Below are 14,924 nucleotides of genomic sequence, written 5' to 3'. Positions count from 1 at the left end.
AGGGTGTCTTTAAGGAGACTTCTTCAGGCAGACATTCACTTCCAACATTCACTCGCTCAGCCAGGAGCTTTAGATAGGCTCCTCTGGCACCCTTATTTCCAAGGACCCTGTCCTCATCCACGCACGTGCACAGTAATAATCTTCGAGAATATTCCAAAAGATGGAATTTACCTAAGTGATTAAATTCCCGTTTAAGTTCTCTGAAGCACAGAACATCCTTTCGCTTTAGGTCCAGCGTTTGAGAGTAAAGTGTACTTTGAATCCTTACAGCAGAAACGATTAGGGCTTGACCGTGCTCGCCGGGTGAAGGTCAACGCAGACGGCCGGAAAGACGTCTTCCCGCCCGGCCTGGGCCGGAGCCCACACTCTGCCCCAGATTCCCCGCCCTCCCCCTCCCGCCGCGCCGCCGCCCGGAGGCCCCGGGGGTCCCTCTCCGCACCGCTGTGGGCCTCGGCTTCCCCGGAGGGCGCGGCGTCTGAACTCAGAAGACCAGAGGGAAGCGAAGCCTGTTTGGGGACCACCCTCGGGACCAGTGGGGCTCCAGGGGCGCTTCAGAACCGCTCCCAAGGTCGCCCGGACAGCGCTGGCGAGGTCACCGAGTGCTGGGGTCGCTAAACCGCAAACACCACGCCTCGGCCCCTCCCCCTCCCTGAGTGCCCCTTCCTCCGGCCGTGACCACGCCCTCCCCGGGCCCCGCCCACGCGCGGGGGGTCGAGCCCAGGATGTGGGCGGGGCCAGATGCGTCCCCCTCACCCGGCGCCGGCAGAGCTGCGCAGTTTCAGGGCTGTCCCGCGGGCTGGAAAGTGAGCAGCCGCGGCGGCAGTCAACATGGCAGCCGTGTTGAGGCGAAGCTGCGGGGTGAGGGCAAAGGCAGGGTCGGTGGGCTGCGGGGAGCACGGAAGTTGTGGTGTTGGCCGAGTGTGGGGGTGGGGGGGCCGAGCGGGGGACGCCGTGCTGGGGAAGAGCCGCCTCGCCCGGCGCCGTCCGGCTCTGCGCCCCTCGCCGAGCTCGCGCCTCCTCCCCTCCCTGCTGGCTCCGGGGCATCCCCGGCTTTCTCTGTCCATCTTCCTTCCTGCTGCCGCTCCCTGTAGCGGCGGTGCCCACTTTTCAGAATAACCTTTTTCTGTCTCTGGCCCGGGAACCCTCTAAAAATTTCCCCCAGGAATCCCGCCCTGTCCGAAGTGCAGCCGTCTCTGAATTGGGCAGGATCTCAGAACCACCGTCCTGTTTTTGCTAAACTGGCATAGTATCTCTTCGAGAAAACTCTCTATACCGGCTCTCGGTCCTCAGCCCAAGAAGGAAGTCATAAAGTAGATGTGGTTCTGTAATTAATTGTGCGGGATTCAGATAGTCCGATCTTGGGTGCTTCCGAAGTCACGGGATAGGAAAACGGAGCAGCTGCACTTCGGGATACTTGATATGTTGAATGCGCTTTTGGTTTTGTAATTCGGAGGAGGACGCTCAACGTTGCGTAAGTTAAAAAAAAGTAAAAGAAAAATCTACCGCAGAGTTTTCCTTGACGCTTGTCTCTGTGTTCTAGTGTTGTGACTTACAGATTCTAAGTTATCTGTCACTAGATGTATTTTGCTATCTTAAATATTATTGATATATTCAAAACTGCCATTTAAATGTCACTTATAATTAATAAAGTTATGTCCTTGATCAGAAAAGTAGTAGTTTTAGAATTCAGTATAATTCTAATATATTGTTGCCCAGTATTTGTCATTGCTATACAAGTTAATGGGCTCTGAAGGCAGAAATTGGGGGATTTTAAAAATGATTTTTAACTTTGACACCAGAAAAAATGAGGTTTCTTAATTTCTCTTAAGGAAGGATATAGGTAAACCCCATTCAGAAAATTTATGCCTCTGTGTTTCTTCTTTGACACTCCCATAAAACTAAGACTCTTATGTTCCTAGGAAATATGCAAAAGTGTTTAATTATAGTTGTGCTGTTATTGCAGAGTTGATGCTTAATTAAAGTTGCTGTCTTTTGGAGATTTGGAATTTCATTGTTCTGGGCAGAGAACTCAAAGTAATAAAGCCAATTTTTATAGGGCATTATGTTTTCAAGACATTATCTTATGTTAATCATCTCAACAAACTGTGTAGTAAGATTAGCCCCATTTTCCAGATTTGAAAAGAAGCTACAATAAGTTTGTAACTAGTCCAAGTTCTTAAAAGTAGTTGCGGGGTCAAGACTCAAATTCAGCAATTCTAACTCCAAATAATGTACTATTTCTATCTTCTATGTCTACTGAGCCTCCTCTCTAAATGGCTAACATTTCTACCTAATTAATGGGTTGATGGGCATTATTCCCTGGCTGTAGCTACCTTTGTACTTTGATTTACGTAACACGTTTTCCTGTAAAGTCACATGTAAACTGACATTTAAAAATCATTTTAAGTCCACTAATTCCCTATTTAAAGTCTCTCAGCAGACCATTTTACCTGTTTTGTGAGGTCTGGTTTTTGTGCAGTGGTGTCTAAACACACATTTAGAAGGAGTCAAGTTTTTGGCTTGATTTTTGTGTGATGTTTTTCTTCCCTATAGAACCTGATAACCAACTCGGAGACTTAAATTGAAAGAGCAGTATAGCAAGGTGGTTGATGGCGTGGGCTCTTGAGAGAAGTTAGAATCCTGCTTCTACTTCCTAATAGAGTGACCTTGGCCAGTTTTCCTTGAACTTACTTACTTTCTTTTCAGTACCTAGTTGTATATTCTAGTTGTGGGTTCTTCTATTCTGCTGTGTGGGAAGCTGCCTCAGCATGGCCTGATGAGCGGTCCATGACCGCACCCAGGATCTGAACCATAGATACCCTGGGCCTCCTAAGCGGAGCGCATGTACTTTTCTTTTTTTGAGGAAGATTAGCCCTGAGCTAACATCTGCCGCCAATCATCTTCTTTTTGCTGAGGAAGACTGGCCCTGAGCTAACATCCATGCCCATCTTCCTCTACTTTATATGTGGGACACCTGCCACAGCGTGGCTTGACAAGTGGTGCATAGGCCCGCACCCGGGATCCGAACCAGCAAACCCGGAAGCGGAACATGCAAACTTAACTGCTGCACCACTGGGCCGGCCCCTAGGAGTGTGTGAACTTAACCACTCAGCCACAGGGCCAGCCCCTCATTGCTTTTTAAAAAAAAAAAACATTATGATCGGTGTTCAAATATCTGTTGCTTATTTAACATAGAAATTAAATTATATTTGAAGGCACTTAAGAAATGACTTTAAAAACTATGCTCTTGAGCATGGTCAAACAAGCTGCTATACTCACTTGTAATTGTCAGCATTCTCTTATTTGATTGATGTTTAATTTATCAAATTTACTTTAATAAAATTGTTCTTTCCAGGTCCTGAGAAGTATTTCTCGTTTTGACTGGAGATTACAACATACAAAAGCTGCCCCACAACGTGAACCAGGATTGGGATTTAATTTTGGTATATGTTTTGTTCTGTCTTTTCACTTTAAACCTATATTTGTTATATATATGCGCTTCTGTATATGTATTTGTCTGGAATATGTTTATAAGCAAACTTAGTAATGTCTGCCAATGAGTAGAACAAGTCACTCTCCATAGATTTCTCTCAGTTAGTCACACCCATTCTTCCTGATCTCATTTTCTTCTTCTCATTTTCTAGTACCCTATGCACAGATCTGTGTTAGTGGCACACATATATATTCCTGCCCTTTTTCCTAAATATGTTGGCCAAAATAATTAACAGATTTACTGATACATATGAATAGTCTTCACCTTAGAAATTTGAATGCAACAAACTCTTAAGTACATCTTAGATACACAATTCTAGGTGCCTGCTAATAAGCCAAAGCCTGTTTTGGCCCTAATATATCTGCACTGCCGTTTGGGTGTTACTAGGTGTAGTTCTCAGTCCTAGGACCAGGGAGCTGGAGGGTGTTGGAGGGAAAAGGAGTAAGATTTTCCTTCCCTTTTCCATTCTAAAATGAAGACCCTGGGGAAAAAATTTGAAATAATAATCCCTATCTTTGGCATCCTTTGCCTCCTAACGTGCTTCTTGCCTCAAAATTATTACCTTTTGTCTACTTAAAAACTCAGTTCTCAGTTTCTCAGTTCGCTTCTTCTCAGAAAAATACTTAAAAGGCGGCGGAGATAATCAACTCACACCCAGGTACAAATGACAATCTCAGAGCCCTCTAGGGTTATCGTCTTTGTTTTTTATTTTACCTTTTAAGATGGTTAGCTTCTTTATGAAGTTTTTTTAATAGAATTAAATGAAAATTTTCAACCCATGTGAGGATAGCAGTTTGGAGCACTGGATCTTTTTCCTTCCTTACTGAGATGTTAGCATTGGTTTGGTACGATTACTGTCCACTTTCAGTTTGTCACATACAGATCCACACTCAGTGCTCAGAGACCAGCAGGAGAAATCTGGTGGTTCCTGAGTGACGGAGGATGAGATAATGTAAGCACTTAGGAGGAGATTGTGAAGCTCAAGTAAAGGAATAGGGGTAACATCTGTGACAGTTGCATCTGCTTTTTTATTATAAAATGGGGGTAATATTTATAATATAAGATTTATTTGAAGGTTAAATTATACGGTGTATGTAAAGTCTATAGTACACAGTTACTGGATCAAAGTAAGTTCTCAGTAAATAATACATAATAGATCCCTACCTTCTCTACCATTTACCTACCCACAACCTTGATATGGACTCTCTCAATTTTAGAAGTAAAGTTGTGATGTTCAGAACACTGGACTGGAACTCTAAGTATACCTTTACAACTAATTCATTGTGAAACTATAGGGCTATCATTTCCTCAAGCTGGGCTTTAGTTTCCTTATCTATAAAATGAAAAATTTGGTCTTTAGGCTATTCGATTAAACATCAAAATCCTAATGTCTTTTATATTTATTCTCACATCCCTATACAAATGATTACTATAGTCTTAAACATTCTTGCTCTTTCTTAACCTCTGTGCTTTGGCTCTCATTGTTGCCCAGAATACCCTATACGTCTTTTAAATTTTACCTATCCTTTGATGTTGAATGCAACCACATTAAAACCCTATGATAGGGGCCAGCCCTGTGGCCTGATGTTTAAATTCAGTGCACTCTGCTTCAGGGGCCTGGGTTTGGTTCCCTGGCTCAGACCTACACCACTTGTTGGTGGCCATGCTATGGCAGCAACCCACACATAAAATACAGGAAGATTGGCACAGATGTTAGCTCAGAGCTAATCTTCCTCAGCAAAAAAAAAAAGAAGAAGAAAAAGAAAACAACCCTATGATAGTGTGGATTTGAAAAAAGTCAATAGTGATTGACTCCTGCCCTCAGTCCAGCCACCATATTGATTTTGTTAATTTTATAATACAACCCTATATCTTATGTAATTGAATTGTTTGGACATCACTTAGTATAGCATTACAGCAGAGTTTTATGTTGTTACTCCCTTTTGGGAAACCTTCCCACCACTTTTACCAATTGCTTTGTGCTAATTTATCAATTTAAATTATCTTGAGTTTAAAGGAGTAAAATTGAAGTTATGGTATTGATATTCTTATATGATATTTTGGAACAAATTATTGGTTTTTATGGTTTATGGTCACTGAGTGTGTTTCATCTCCCTAGTTGGATTGATTCCTAAGATCGGGGCATGTCTTATACATTAGTTTCATTTCAGTGTTAGTAAACATTTGATAACTCTGCTTAGGAACTAGTAATAAGTAAAAAAATTTTTTTCCTCACCAATCAGAAGAGAAAAACTCAGGTTTATATCTATTACTCATTTATGAAAGCTAGAAATCTTACCTATCTCCTTTGGTGTTTGTAATTACATAGATTTATTTACATTGTACAGTTAAATCTTGATGAGTACAAAAGCATAGTAGTCTTTGACTTTCTAGTTAATCAAAGGTTGAAGTCTTCATTATAAATTTCCAGATTCTGATTTCCTAGGACTTTTTCCCTCAACTCATTGTCCTATTGATGTTTCCTAATAACTTTCCCTTAGAGTTCACTGAACAGCAGAAAGAATTTCAAGCTACTGCTCGTAAATTTGCCAGGGAGGAAATAGTGCCAGTTGCTGCAGAATATGATAAAACTGGCGAGGTAGGTATATACTCTTTAAAGAGAGAAAAATCTTTTACATTTTTTGTAAGATTGTATAATGAAACTGTCTAGATTTTAAATGTGACTGGCTTTCTTCATCTTTTTTTTCTTTTAGTACCCTGTACCCTTAATTAAAAGAGCCTGGGAACTTGGTTTAATGAATACACACATTCCAGAGAGTTGTGGTAAACTTTCTTCCCATTTTTAATCCTAGGATGTGTATGAACAAGAAAAAATGTGGAACTCTACTCATTCTTTCAAATATTTGTTGCCATGATATGGCTTGCTACCTTTGTCTCCTTATTCAGACTTCAGCATTTTCCTGCATTTAGAAGCCTTGTACTCAATGCTTAAATTCATTTTTCCTTGTTTATATCTGATTCCAACCTTAACTTGATCCTACACCTTGGTAACTTCTCTATCTAGAGTTGATCAATTTGTTGCATTTTAATTCTACCTTGGATTTTACATTTTATTGAGGCCTTTTTTTTCCCTACAAGATTGTCATTCCTTTCCTCAGGTTAAAGGGTCTAAGTTTTTGCAGAGTTGAATCGAGTTTTTACAAAATCAAGTTGAAACAGGAAGATAGGTCCAGGTTAAAAATAGTAAGATAATTTTTTGAAATTTTTAAAACTTATTTTAGAGGGGTATAATTTGTTACCATGCTAGCCAGAACACTTTGTTAGTTTCTTGTGGTACAGATACTGTATTTGAAAATTTGCTTTTGAAACCAATTAGGTCATATTGGAAGTAATTACAATAGTTCACCTTTATTTCTCTTGAGAAGCATTGCATATTATAATGGGCTCTGAAAACATTTTGACACTGTAGGAGGTCTTGGACTTGGAACATTTGATGCCTGTTTAATTACTGAAGAATTGGCTTATGGATGTACAGGGGTTCAGACTGCTATTGAAGCAAATTCTCTGGGGGTAAGTTACCTATAGAAAATTAATCGCCTAACTGAGCTGTTGTTAATGAGACAGTTCTTGCTAGGTTAGGTTAGTTGGTGGAACACAGCGTTCTTTAAAAAGGGACACAAGATTCTGTAGCGAAGCCTGGAGTCACTTATTTCAAGAGTTGATCTTTCTGGCCCTGTTGTCTGCAGTACTTGGAGTCCTAGCTGTCCTTGTGGGAAAACTGTATACTTTGGTGCTACTTCAGTGGCAGTTCTTAGGTAACAAATGGCAAGGCCAAAAACCAGCATTCAGGAGAAGGATTAGGGTGGCTTGCTGCCACTGCTGGCAGAGCTGAAATTTAGTGAGCAATTCTGAGGAGGCCTGGTCATAGATAATTATCCTAATTTATCCTAAGTTTAGTTCTTCAGTTTTGTATTTTGCTACAGTAGATTTTTACATAGTACAGATAAATAAGTTTATTTTATGTACGTGGATTAAAAGATTTATTTTTTCATGGTTTTGGCTCTAGAAGTAGAATAAAGGCTACTTCTTTGGACTTATCCTTTGGGGGAAAATAATTCTTTTGTTTTGAATTATTGTATCTCTAAATTTACATACCTAATGAAAATATCTTGTTTTTTTTTGATATCCCTTTTCTTTGGTAGCAAATGCCTGTTATTATTGCTGGAAACGATCAACAACAAAAGAAGTATTTGGGGAGGTTGACTGAAGAGCCACTGATGTGTGTGAGTATGTGCAGCTGCTGCTTTATTTCGCACTTAAAGAAGCTAACGAGGGTGTTAGTTCTCCTTTTCAATCTAATGTATACATGGCTATCTCACATTAAGACAAAAGTTAACGTATTTAGGTATAATGATGTTTCTGGGATGAAAAGAAAGAATCATAAAAATCCTCTTGCTTATTTCCAGGAGAAAGATAGATATCTACTTGTGATGTTTCTGTGATGCCAGAAAAATGTTATAATAATCTCCTAGCTTATTTTCAGGAGAGAAATATCTGCTTAATGGAGCACTGTGCGCCATTGTTAGAAGTTCAGTGTCGGGAAGTTCAGATTGAATGTATGATAGTAGATGTTTGAACTAGTAGTCTTTTGAACTAATAAACTGACTGAAAAGATATCAGTTTATTTGTCGAATTACCGAGTGACTTGGGAGAATATTTGTAGATTTTATTTAATTCCCTGAGAGATACTCAAATTGGACTTTGGTGCAGTGGTTAAGTTCACATGTTCCGCTTCGGCAGCCTGGGGTTCGCCGGTTCAGATCCTGGGTGTGGACATGGCACCACTTGGCAAGCCATGCTGTGGTAGGAGTCACACATAATAAAGTAGAGGAAGATGGGCACAGATATTAGCTCAGGGCCAGTCTTCCTCAGCAAAAAGAGGAGGATAGGGAGCAGATGTTAGCTAATCTTCCTAAAAAAAAAAAGATACACAAATACACTTCCACACATAGTAAGGTTCTATTCTGAAAGTGTTTTTACATAAGGAGTTTTACTTTTGTTTATTAGTAGAACAGATTTCAGTTTAGGGTGTTACTGTGATACTGAACTATAGTAAATTATTATTAGTTTTGAGCTAATTGTGAAAATTGGTCTGAAAGAATAGAATGTAATATTTGAAAACGTTTTTTATTTACTTTAGGTACCTAAATTTCAGGCAAACTGGTTAATAAAGACGTTTTTACATATTTCCTAGTTAATTGGTAATTTTTTCCAACAAATAAGAGTGTAGTAGGTTAATTCTCAACGTTGTCTAAGAATTGTGTATAACATCTAGATTCTTTTCCTGTAATATATATAATATTAGAAATAGGCTTAAAAATTGTAGCATAGAGATACTTAGGAGAACCTACCTAATGCACTGATAAGGATATTTGTAATTATCTTATTAGTTATAAATAGGTATTTCTAAAATATTAGAGTCTTTAAAAGTAGTTTGAGTATTTTAAAGATCTCTTTGGCAGTTTTGTTTATTATTAATACCTTCAGTATATGTAAAAATACATTCACTGTAGTCCCTAAGTTATTCTAACTTCTGAATTAATAAAGGTTTACTATACATTTTCCCCTTCTAGTGCACAAAAGCAATAGATGTACTCAAAATATGAAGCCAAGGGTGAAAGTGAAAATAGTCAGTAGGTATATTAATTGTAAGTCTTGATTAATTTACACTGAGATTCAGTTACTTATTTGACTCCTGATAAATATGTGTAAAATTATACCTCATGCAATATTTTACTTAAACTTCTTAAAAAACAATATTTTTTAACTTTTCTGATTGTAAAAATAGTATAGAAGATTTAGAAAGGTATGAAGAACAAAAATGTCTGTAATCCCTCAGATATGAAGTTAACTGGTATTACTATCTTATTGTATTTTCTATCTGATTTTTAAATACATATAAATATATTTTTAACAATTAAGGTCATATTATGTATGCAGTTTTATATCCTTTTTAACATCGTGAGCATTTTCTTATGCTCTACTTCTTTTTAAACACTGCTATTATTACTTTATAATATGCTATCTCATGGATGTAATGTAAATTATATCACTACTCCCTATTATTGAATATTTAAATTCCTTAAGACTTTTGCTTTTAAAAATAATATCATGGTAAAAATCAATACAGAAAAAGTTGATAGAAGTTTTTGGATTTAACTTTACCGTATAGATATATTGTTATTGTATATTCATAAGACTTAATCTTTTACCAGATCATGTGGTCAAGTATACCCTGACTCAGGAAGCGAGTACAGAGAGACATATGGTCCACACTATCATTGTTATTATAATTTTTATTGAGGTCATATTGACTTTTAACATCATGTAAATTTCAGGTGTACATTATTTTATATTTCAGTTTTTGTATAGATTGCATTGTTTTCATCACCAATAGTCTAGTTTTTATCCATCACCATACACACATAGGGTCACACTATGTCGTGTGGTTTTTTTTTTTTTTTTTCTTGGTGAGGAAGATTGGCCCTGCACTAGAACATCTGTTGCCAATCTTCCTCTTTTTGCTTGAGGAAGATTGTCCCTGAGGTAACATCTGTGCCAGTCTTCCTTTATTTTGTATGTGGACGCCACCACAGCATGGCTTGATGAGAGGTGTGTAGGTCTGCCCCAGGATCTGAACCCATGAACCACAGGCCACCGAAGCAGTGTGTGTGAACTTAACTACTATACTACCGGGCTGACCCCTATAGTTATTTTTTAATACCATTTAGTGCCAAAAAGTTTCCTAAAATCAAAACTAATTATATTATTGCAGATATATTATATATATAAAATATTAAAATAGTAAATTAGAAACCATATTTCATTCTTTAAAGATTGGGTTAAATCTTTTAAAAGTATGTATCTGAAATATATGTAGTATTAAACAATTAGAAATAAGTATTAGATTATTAGGACAAGCTTGTTATGGGCAAGACATTCAGTAAACTCATTTGTCCAGACATGATCTTAGAACCCAGAAGTCTCTGTAAAAAGCCTAATGATGGTGAAAAAAACCTCTTGTCATAAAACTGTGCATTTCCAGTGGAGCTAGGAAGTAGCTGGAATGTTACTGGAACAACACTGGACGTGGTTCCCAAGACCTGGCTTCAAGTCTTAGCTCAGCCATATAATAGCAGTGTGATCTTACATAGTCACTTAACCTCAAAATCTCTTCTGAAAATAGCATAATATCTAAAAGGGATATAGTAAAGATAAAACAAAATGTTTACATTTTTATAGGAATATCTTCACATAGTGTCCCTTTTGCAAAAATATATTCAAGAAATTTCTTTGATACCTAATGACCAGGTGAAACTGTTTCTCTTTAACTGCTGTTCATTCATTAATTTACTCAATATATAAGTTGCCTGCTCTATGCCAGACTTCAGCTTATGGGCAGTTCATGCTTATAACTTACAAGTTATGCTTATAACTAGTATTTTTTGGTTTTGGAATGTAGGATACATAGAGCCAATTTTATAGTCCACCATTAGTAATTATTTGAACCTCAAAGCATGTCTTGTAGGGTATTATTTTTCTTTCTGGTTTTATTTTTACAGTGTCTGTTAGACGTTTCTTCTTGGGAAGACTTAAATACCTTTAAGTAAATGTGTCCTAAACCAAAGGATTTTCTCCCCTCTCTTTAGAACTACTTCTCTTCTATATTATCCCTTATTGGAAGTTGCCTAAACCACGATATTGAGTCATCATAACATCCTCTTTATCTCCCCAACATCATGTCCTGTGGATTACACACCACAGTTCTCAACTCCATCTTCTCTTCTTCCCTTCTCTCGCTTCTGTCTTAGTTGAATCTTTATTTCTTCCCCTGTATTATTGCAAAGCCTCCTGAGTTTTGTCCCTAAGTCGAGTCTTATGTCGTTACTTCTGCCACTTACTAGCTCTGTGAACTTGGGCAAATTATTTAACCTCACTGTGCCTCAGTTTCCTTATTTTTAAAATGTCGATGCCAGTACCTATTTCATAGAGGTTATTGTGAGGTTTAAATGAGTCAAGCACTTAGAAAAGCACCTGGAAGATAGTGAGAGGTTGTTGTTGTTATTATCTCCCCTTAATAACTATCCTTTATACTTTGTAATAATTAAAAAATGCAAATCTAACTGTGCCACTCGCCTGCATTTACAAAAACATTGAGTGGTTCCATTTCATCTATGGCAATGGTATCTAACATATTTTTTAGTTTGTGAGCCCATTTTAGAATCTGACTTCCTCAGAAAAATGCACCTGCTCCTCACTTTTGCATTCTAGGGGGTTCTGGATTCCCCTGAAGCCCATGTACTTGACTCCTTACGGTTCCGTGGCCCCAGAGTAACTGTTGAGTGAAATTTAGTTGAAAGCATAAAAGTATGGCCTCCTGAGCATGGCGTGTTCCTCAGCCTCCGTGACCAGGCCCCTGCCTGCCTCTTTAGCCTCTGGGGGGCTCTCAGTTTCACACTTTACGCTCCAGTGCTGAACTGCTGCTACCTTCCCCTGTGCAGCTGCCGTTTCATCCTGCTGTGCCTTTGATCTGCTTGCCTCACTCATGTATCCTTCAAAACTTAACCTCTTCCAGTGAATTTTACTTATTACTCTTCTTTTCACTCTCCTTACCACTCATCACCCCCCACCCACTCCAGGTCTAAGTAATCATTTCTAATGTCCTGTGTACCCTTACTTTTAATTAAAATGAACTGTTTTGGACTATGAGTGCCTTAAGGGGAAGGAACTTGTGTCTTCAGGCCTTGTATCTACAGTACCTGTCAGTAAGTAAGCTTGAATGAACTTCAACTATCTAGTGCTTACCTTCCACCATCCCCTTTATCCATTACTGCTTGCATCTTGTCACTCCTCTGTTTAAGAGCCTAAAGAGATTCCCCTCTTGTTACCAGATAAAATTTTAACAACTTAGTATGATTTTTAAGGGTTCTTGGTCATCTGTTTCCTTCTCTTTCCAGACTCATTCCGTACCATTCCCTTCGATGCACAGAGTTTACATGTTATGGAACTCTGGTACTTTTGTGTTACAAACACAGTAACCCTGCTTCTTATCTCAGTATCATTGCATATGTTATTCTTCCTTTTCCCTACCCCCAAAGAATTCCTTTTTCTTTTTTGAGACTTAATTTAAACATCACCTCTGGGAAGCTTTCTTTAACACCCTAATGGTAAGCTAGTTTCTCAAGCTCATTGTGTATGACTTACTTAGATATATAATTACAATATAGGATTGATCTCCACTGTTACATTGTGAAAATCTTGAGGACAGGGTTTTTTTCATCTCTGGCTTTCCCATCTCCTCGTTCATAACCTGGTACATAGTAGATACTCAGTAAATGTTTGAATGAATGAGTACGTGTGAAATAGAATTTAACTTGGTTGAAGATATCTAACATTTTAATTTTCAATATGGTTTATTGGTATACTACACCTAGTTTTAAATTATATATTAAATGTTTTTACATTTGAGTAGCTTATTTGATTCTCTAAGAATATTTTATTTTCAGGTGTTTTTAAAATATTTAAAATACTAGATTAAAAAATAAAATACACTCCTGGTTCTAAACGTTCATAATTTAATAATTAACATTTAAATTTTTTCTCTTCTTTCTGTATATTCAAGGCCTACTGTGTAACAGAACCTGGAGCAGGCTCTGATGTAGCTGGTATAAAGACCAAAGCAGAAAAGAAAGGAGATGAATATATTATTAATGGTCAGAAGATGTGGATAACCAATGGAGGAAAAGCTAATTGGTATGTTGTTTAAAACATCTCTGTATATTGCCTCTTAATTACTTGATATTCAGAATCTCCCCTCTCTTCTTTCCTTCATTATTAAACCATCACAATTAAGATAAGTTTATTCATGGAACTGGAAGGTCCATAAAAGATCATAAAAATAGTTGAGTGATTTTCAAAAATTATTTTTAAGCCCTGAACTGTTTCTTCAAATTAACTCTCAGAAGTTTAATTTGTAAAATTAAATAAAACAGAAACACCTGCTCTGGTTGACTCTGGTTAGGAAAGCTAGAGCTCTATCTACTGGGCTTACTCTTTCCTCTCTCCATACCCGACACCAGCACCTCCTGGAACCGTCCCCCTAAGACTCTGAGGAAAAAGGGAAGCCACTAGTAAAGCACATTTCTCTGATTCTGAGCAATAAGCAAAGGCAGTCTTAAAATTCACATTATCTCTTAGAGAAGACAGAATATAACTTTAATAAAATCTAAAAGGTCCAAATATATAGGTCCAAATAACGTGAAGTTCAACAAAGGATCATGAAATCATTTATATAAATATAAAATGTTGGAGAAAAACATATTTGATAGCATTATTTGTGGAAAAAGATGAAGAAAGATTAATAAGAAACTATAGGTTCAATAGAATCAGCAGTGTGATATATCTGCCTTTAAGAAGCTTACGTAATTTCAGGCTGAAGTGTAGGACACTCGTGTGCTGCGTGACGTTTCAGTCAACAACAAGCCACGACAGTGGTCCCATAAGATTAGTATCATATAGCCTAAGTGTGTAGTAAGCTGTACTATACCATTTGGTTTGTATAGGTACACTTTGATGTTCCCGCATCAGACGGAATCGCCTAACACCACGTTTCTCAGGATGTTTCCCCGTCTTTAAGTGATGCGTGACTGTAATAGAAGTATACTATCAAACAAGAGGGAAATAATGGTAGCTGTTCTAGGCAACACGTTTTAAGACATGCGTTGACAAAATGGAATCAATTCAGAAAGAAGTAAGTGTCTTGCATTAGGAGGAGCCTAGAAAACATGTCCTATGAAAAGTAAAGGAATTAGGTTTGGTTATTTTGGAAGAATTTTGAAATTTTTTAAATCATGTCACACAGAAAGAAGATCAGGCTTGTACGTTTGCTTCAGGAAGACAGTTTAGAATTAATGGGTGAAAGTTAGAAAAATGTAGAATATAGGTGAACGTAGGGACAAGCTTTCCAACAACAGCGCTGTCCAGTGTGTGTAAAGTTGTCATGGAAAATAACGTATTTACCCAGCACTACAAGTATATAAATAGAGACTTCCTAGAAGAAGGACTTTCTGATGACTGAAATAGTGAACTAAATGGGGTTTCTTTCCTTGTCTGCACAGATTTTGATTCAGTATGTATATGTGCTCTGCAGTGCAGTTTTCTGGCAAATGAAGCATTATTCCTGGGAATAAGCCTACCAGGAAGTCATTAATTGACTATCAGTCCCTTTATAAGTGTCCAGTATTATGGAGTGCTATATCATTTTCTTTAAGTAAGTCATCATAATATCAGCAAGTGATAAAAAAGTGAAGAAATGATTAAAATTTGACAAGTGGAGAGAAATTTAAGAATGCAGTTAGAAGTTTTCATAATTTTAAAAACTCATTAAATATAGCTCTTCGTGTAGTAAGAC

General features: G+C 37.8%; 1 protein-coding gene across 2 annotated transcripts in view; it reads left to right on the top strand.

The window, feature by feature from the left end:
• The first annotated feature begins 288 nt into the window (after positions 1 to 288).
• Positions 289 to 14,924, top strand: part of ACADM (acyl-CoA dehydrogenase medium chain) — a 32,400-nt gene continuing 17,764 nt past the window's right edge. The window contains exons 1-7 of one of the 2 annotated variants that reach the window (XM_008517755.2): positions 289 to 858; positions 3,356 to 3,443; positions 5,995 to 6,092; positions 6,208 to 6,277; positions 6,924 to 7,024; positions 7,657 to 7,737; positions 13,137 to 13,267. In XM_008517755.2, the coding sequence (XP_008515977.1) occupies positions 829 to 858; positions 3,356 to 3,443; positions 5,995 to 6,092; positions 6,208 to 6,277; positions 6,924 to 7,024; positions 7,657 to 7,737; positions 13,137 to 13,267 (599 nt within the window). In that variant the 5' untranslated portion in view covers positions 289 to 828. Of the gene's footprint in view, positions 1,472 to 3,355; positions 3,444 to 5,994; positions 6,093 to 6,207; positions 6,278 to 6,923; positions 7,025 to 7,656; positions 7,738 to 13,136; positions 13,268 to 14,924 lie in introns of both variants that reach the window. The other variant, XM_070591838.1, reaches the window with a different exon arrangement.

The sequence above is a fragment of the Equus przewalskii genome, chromosome 24 (assembly GCF_037783145.1).
Source record: "Equus przewalskii isolate Varuska chromosome 24, EquPr2, whole genome shotgun sequence".
Taxonomy (NCBI): Eukaryota; Metazoa; Chordata; class Mammalia; order Perissodactyla; family Equidae; genus Equus; species Equus przewalskii.
This window is presented reverse-complemented; position numbering and strand designations above follow the sequence as displayed.